Source organism: Rhagoletis pomonella, unplaced genomic scaffold (assembly GCF_013731165.1).
Source record: "Rhagoletis pomonella isolate Grant_MI unplaced genomic scaffold, Rhpom_1.0 Rhpom_scaffold_00007, whole genome shotgun sequence".
In the NCBI taxonomy this organism is placed as follows: domain Eukaryota; kingdom Metazoa; phylum Arthropoda; class Insecta; order Diptera; family Tephritidae; genus Rhagoletis; species Rhagoletis pomonella.
The window spans coordinates 49602680-49609238 of NW_023458561.1; the positions used below are offsets into that span (position 1 = coordinate 49602680).

Below are 6559 nucleotides of genomic sequence, written 5' to 3' on the forward strand. Positions count from 1 at the left end.
GGTGTGATCCAAGCCCAGCGCACGCGAAATTTTACGCCTTCTCACTTTAGCTCGCTCCCAAACGGGTTTTTTCGTCGCTCCCTAGAGGATACGTGGTCATAAATATCCGGAACTACGATTTGAACCGTATGAAATTAAATTCATTTTCTTAGAACATTTCTTTCTCACTTTATATACTAGTTGTAAATGTTAGCTACGCGTTTGGAGATGCCAGAGTAGTTTTGCCTTCTAAGGTTCTCCCTAATGAATAAGGAGCTCATAGCAACTAATAATAATAATAATAATGGCGCATACACTTTGGCTAAGTATCTGCCTACTCCCTAAAGTGCGGTATAATAATGACACAAGCGTATATTTACAGGAAACTTTATCACTAGACTCTAATTAGCAAATTTATTTTAATAATCTTATTTTTGGTATCACAAAATTATTTGGCTTTAGATTAGAATAGGAAAAAAGTTTTAACTATATTTTTATACGTCATCTTATATAATGTAAGTATATTTTTTTATATTTTGGTGCTTGTGGTAGTGTAACCTTGGCACAAATCTTGAACTTGGTTCAATAAAAAATCGTATTCTTTTCTTACTTTTACTACAAACTTTAGTGCAGCCGTTCCATCGAAAGTGGATGACATTTTTGTCTACACACTTCTATTTATGAAATCCTATTGCCAAAACTGCACATCTCCATTAGCGAATAATTACTATGCAGGAATAATCGTTGCAACATTGTTGCCACCACAGCGGCATACCAACGCGTACCGATGCCCGTTTCCACGCGCTGAAAAGTGCTCACCGCACGTCCGCGTCCAGTATTGCAAAGCGATTTTTCACAGCAGGAAGTGCAGGCATATAATTTTGTCCTCTCGCCGATCACAATGCAGCCAGCCTCACAATTGACGGCACAGCGTCGATCCAAGGACCACATTTTTGGCGCGCTGGTGGAATTCTCAGTGCTGGTGGTGTAGGAAAAGCGTTTCACCTGCGAGGGGGAAATGGAATGTTAATAAAACGGGAGTTGGAAAACTTCCCTGATCGATTACACACATGTGCATATATATGTATGTTCCAAACTTACCATACAAATAAACTCCTCGCCCTTGCATTTGCGTATGAAATTCGAAAGATTACGTGTCGTAACATCCACGCACGCCTCTCCATGGTCCATGGTGTCGCATTCGTAGCAGGAGAGATCATTGATACGCTCGGTGGCAGCTTGTGTACGATGCACTGTATTCGAAATCGATTGTCCATCAGCTGTAAGAAAATGTGCCAAAACTGAGCGTGTATCGATTTTTTCCTGTGCTTTAACCCAATTAGGCCGTTACCTGACTGCAGCGCGGCCAGCGCGACATAAAATAAATATATTGCTATTGGCTGTTTGTGCGGCATCTTTATGCGATTTCATAAGATTTAGAAGATATGCTTTTAAATGCGATTTATCGTCTTTAAGTGAATTTTTCTTGAAGAGCCCTTTTCTGGCTTTTGTAGTATTTACACACCAACGATGACAGCGATGAACTTGTGTTATATAGAGAAAGTGAATAGAATTAGCGAATGTCAACAGAGTCGTCAACAAGCCAAGGACATGCGCAATGGCTACTCAATGCTTGTTCAGGGATTGCTATTACAGCTGCTAGTTAAAGGCACTTGTTGGTCTTTCTACTTGCTTAAAAGTCCGTTACGCTTCAAAATTTAAATTTAAATTTATTCCGCTCAAACGAAGAATTTCAAAACATTTTTTTTTTTTTCAGTTCTATCTTTATTATAAAGGCAAAAAAGGGTAACTTGACCTCAATTGTCCTCCTTCAACTAAAATTCTGTATCCGCTCCTGATTTTCAACAAACAAATTCATCCCAAGAAGTATTTGTAATTTATGTCTTTTTGTAGTTTTATTTTCTCTCCCTCTTTCTCTCTAAACCCCGCTACCAAAGTAATTTTTGACACTTATAAGTTAATACTTGCAGCTGAACAACGGGTTCTACAAGTCTTCATATAGGGGTGGCAACTTTATGGTTTCCATTGGCTGAATACGCCTACCCGTTCTCTGAATACATCTCTAATGCTCATTGTACAGCTGTCAGCGGCAGGTAGAATACAGCTCCATTCCCACAGAAGCCGACTATTTACTCCACCCATTGCACAACGGCCTAAGGAGGCTTGAGCATAGATCCACCCGTCAAGAGCTTGAGATGAACAGTTTCCCGATGAATAAGTAAACTCATAGGAAATGCAATGTCTACCTCCTCTGATCTCTACCAACCCTAAACCTGGTCCACCGCTCCCTCTCAATTTATTTTGCGAAATCGCAGCTTACATTTTCTCGAGATGTTCATGTGCCTCATAATTAGTACTTTCCGAATTTAGAAGAAAATACTATATGTACGAGTATTAGATATTCATTCACATACTATTTTACGCTGGATAGCAATATGGGCAGGCTCCCAGAACTTTCGAAATTCGAGACATTCGCACAGGAAGTACTTGCGAATTGTATCTCTCCCCTGTCTAAACAATTTCCTGACATCCTTGTGATCATTAGGGCAGAGTTCTTGTCAGTAGATTTATGTTCCTCTTGGTGTTTACCATATCGATGATCGGAGCATTAGAGACACCACAAATATGTCCACTTTTATAAGTTCTTACGCTGAACTGATTCTCCTCTTTGAGAGCAAAAGTCTTAAGGAGAGTTTTACTCCTGGACCCAGTTTTACAAGTCTCACAGTAACCCCCTTCCTCGCGCATTCTTACGGTTCATTAGTTTCGAAAGCACCACTAATCTCTGGGTTGCTTTCTAGAGGTGGCACTAAGCATTGAAACCCGAAAAGTGCGGGGCTTGTCTATCGGCTCATCGCACTAAAACCCCATTCCTGCTCTGGATCACCCGCTCCGTGGAACTAGCGTTAGGTATTATTTCGCGGAAAGACAACGCCCTATTGCCTTTCAATGAAATTCTGCGGAGTTATTTCGCACACCCGCAATTTAGTTAAAATGATGTTTGCCATATATGGACCAGTTTTCCTCTGACTGAGGCAACGTAGAAAAACATCCCTTTAGATTGCCAACTGCGAACAAATGAAAAAGCAGTGTTCGGCGTCTTCAATAATGTAATTTGCACGGAAGGTGCAGTAAGGATTCGTTTGAATTTATACAAATAACATTTAAAACACTCATGTCCCCTCAGTATTTGGATTAGGTGGAAGTCCACTTCACCTTGTGAACTTTCTAGTCATCTTTGTAAAGAAAGAATTAGGCGATATGTCAAGCGTGCCTTACCTGAAGTGTTCCACCGACTCTGCCGCATGTGCAAACAATTTTGTTTCGCCGCATTAAGGGCCGCCATATTTACTGGGATTTCAGCCACCTCTCTCGCCAAAATGTGTATACATATATATCACAAGCGCTGCTTCTTCCGACGTTGTTCAGAATGCGCACTGAGTCGATACACTGATCTTGCCTCTCTTGCGTGTGAAACTTTTTCGAGCGCAACTTACCAGATAGGTGCGCCGCACAGGGAAAGACTTCACACCACGCTTGCGTGCAGCTGCTTGAGTTATTGCCGGGATCCCTCCGCTTTCACCATGTGTCTTGATAGCGCCGCTGCAACTTTTTCTGGTTTCCCTACTGCGCCGTAAATTTTAGCCTATCGTCAAACATAGTACCTAGGTATTCGCGGGCAGCTTTTGAGACGATTTCATGTCTTCCTACTCGCTCTCTTCGTTGCTTGAAAGGGTGTAATATACGTAGCCTCTTTAGTAGGGAACTTCGAAGTTGTGGCCGAAGTCTCCGTCATCTAATAATAAAATTTCTCTGTTTAATCCCAACTCCGTTCGAACTAGAGGCTGTGGGTTAGAGCAAAACCAGCACCCGACGTAAACCCGTAGACCGTGTCAACTGACACGACCTATCTTATGGGATTCTCGTGTTAACGAAAACTCACCACCGCACGACGATGACGTTGTCGTTGCTTCTCTCTCTCGCTATCAACAGCAATTTTATATGTTGATACGGACGGCAAATGCAGTAGGGCGCTCCGTCGGTGGCTGGTTGAGCTCTCATAATAGAGCGCTCTGTCCTTCAGAGTGTATATGACGTCACCTTGAGCGTCAAGTTGACTGCTGCTATTATACATATATGTATGCCCTAACAGCCAAAAAGAGGTCAGCGAAATTTTTTTCAAGGGGGTTAGGGGTCGATATGTGTAACCACCAATGTTCCTTGAATTTTGTATTCTTCAGTATCTTTAAAAACGTACATTTACTAGATTTAGCGGCTTCGAATTGCCTGACTTGATGGCCGAGGGGCCTGCCTTGGTTGCCTTAAAACTATGAACTGGAGCTGTTGGTAAATCTTACAAAAAACTTCAGCGTTTAAGGGCATACAACTCGAAGAAATAACGCGAGGCAAGAATAGTTAGGATGTTAGCAATGAAGAAGTCCACGATTACAGTAAGAATAAAAGAAGCGATCGAAAGATGGCGAATTTGGAGCAGAAATTTCACTGTACGGCGGACCGTGTCAACGATTCCAAGTTTGAAGTTGGCCAATCATGGAATTTGTTTACCGACTGGGTTAATTTACGTTCGACAACTAACCGGAAGCTTGTTCCATAGATAAATTATTTCCATTTTTTTTTTTTGTAAAATTTTGATGCATTATATTTATCGCATCTATTACAAAAATACAACGCAAGATATAAGTGATTCGCTTCCTCGCCACATAGCAAATAAGCTTCGTTACGCAGTTTCCTAGTACAACCTTAAATACTGCAGCGCCTGCCGACTCTGAATTGGATATAGCTCCCCGACGTTAAACATCAGATCAACAATATGAGTGGGACGCAGCATACGCCAAGGCATGAATTGCATTGTCTTCTTGTCGCAGTGAGTGTCATGTTCCATCTCCGCCGGCAGCGGCACCTCGTTGAACAGCAGACGCCCATCAACGGCGCGTTGCAAAGTACAGGGTAGGCCAATTTGATCGGCTAGCGCCTTGAAAAGAATAGCGCGCTCAAACTGGCAACCAGTGCGCACCATGCCAATCGGTATGAAATTGCAATGCAGCATCCTTGCCAAATCAATAAAATGGCACTTCACAGTGTTGTTACAGCATTCTTCGGTGGTATTGAGGTCGAGTCGTTTCAAATCGCTACTCAGAGCGGCCTCCACAACTTCGGCTATAACTTTGGCGCGTCTTGCCAAGTTATCGAAATCTATGCCACGACTAATTTTCGCTGGATTTTGTAGCAAACCATATTTCTGAAAATACGTGTATGCCGTCGGTTATTTATTTACATACATACTTATAGGAATGTTTGTGATATCTATTTGTTAAATCTAAACTCAAAACTCACCTCCAGTTCCTGGTTCACATTATCAAGTATACGCGGCAGCTCACTGTCGCCTGGTTTACGGCAGTAACACCAGGTGACGCCAGTGCGCTCCTCGACAGAAAAGCACTCGATTGGCACCTCAATAACCAGTTCTGGTGGATTAACGGTGCGCTCAAAATTAACCACCAAAATTGGATGCATCGGTGAAACATCCGCTTTTAAAATATGTTGGAAAATTCGGAAATCATCAAACTTTTTCTTAGATACCAGAAAATCATTGCCAGCAGTGCTGTCGGTAAACCCTAGATGATTGCGTATGCAAAACTTCAGACTAGGACTCTTGGAGAGTATGGCCTCAATGGCGGGTCCCCAAGTAGATACACACATAGCAAGCTTTTGATGCATAATAAGACTAGGTTGGAAAAAATGTGCAGGTTGTTGATGCATTGCGTATGAAGCGATAATGTTACAAACTCACACTTCCAGAACACCCGCCTCGATATATTCGTGTATCATCTCGGGAAAGCGTGTAGTTTGCATAATAAAATTTGTCACTGAAGTTTTTACGAGATTCGAAAGCGACTTGAGGCCACGTATCATGGACGCAGCAATATGGTGTGATAGCAAAAACGTCCTTATCTGCTCCTCGTCGACCAGCGTGCAGAGGCAACGGAAAATATTGTTCACCAATATAGCTGTCGCGAAGGAGTTCTGTCAGAAAGAGGGAAATGACAAAAACAACGTATAGAGGAGCCAAAAGTAAAGAAACTCACCTTTAGCATGAGTGCAATATTCGTGGCGAGCAGCGCGGATTCACCTAAAACAGCACGATACTCTTCGTTCTGGGCCAGTTGCTCGATGATGTTGAGCAGCGAAAGCATGAAATCAATGGAGAGATCGGTCGGCTGCTGTCCAAATATTTTGCCCAGGACTTGAGGAATTTGCTCCGACAACAGCAGTGGCGCAGTATCATGGAAAGCGAACTGCAATAGGTTGCTTATCAACGTTGCAGCTTGCTCGCGTGTGCGTATATCAATGCCAGGCTGTGATATAATAGCTAGACAATACCAATAAGAGAAGAATCAATCAGGGGATTCACAAGACGTGTTAACCGTCGTAAAATCTTAATTATCCGTATCCTTATCCTTATGCTTATCCTTATTCTTACCTTTCTCTTCATCCTTATCCTTATCCTTATCCTTATCCTTATCCTTATCCTTATCCT

At 42.3% G+C, this 6559-nt stretch overlaps 2 protein-coding genes across 2 annotated transcripts in view; both read right to left on the minus strand.

Moving 5' to 3' along the window:
- Window positions 1–385: 385 nt before the first annotated feature.
- Window positions 386–1421, minus strand: LOC118742987. The gene is made up of 3 exons (XM_036475436.1): window positions 1331–1421; window positions 1081–1259; window positions 386–984 (listed from the first exon to the last, which is right to left on the minus strand). The coding sequence occupies exons 1-3, from the start codon at window positions 1392–1394 to the stop codon at window positions 658–660; spliced, it is 570 nt and encodes a 189-aa protein (XP_036331329.1). The 5' UTR covers window positions 1395–1421; the 3' UTR covers window positions 386–657.
- Window positions 1422–4656: 3235 nt separating this feature from the next.
- Window positions 4657–6559, minus strand: part of LOC118742986 (activated Cdc42 kinase-like) — a 26955-nt gene continuing 25052 nt past the window's right edge. The window contains exons 12-15 of the mRNA XM_036475432.1: window positions 6108–6391; window positions 5813–6045; window positions 5356–5746; window positions 4657–5260 (exon numbers count right to left, since the gene is read on the minus strand). Of these exons, the coding sequence (XP_036331325.1) occupies window positions 4751–5260; window positions 5356–5746; window positions 5813–6045; window positions 6108–6391 (1418 nt within the window). The 3' untranslated portion in view covers window positions 4657–4750. The remainder of the gene's footprint in view (window positions 5261–5355; window positions 5747–5812; window positions 6046–6107; window positions 6392–6559) is intronic.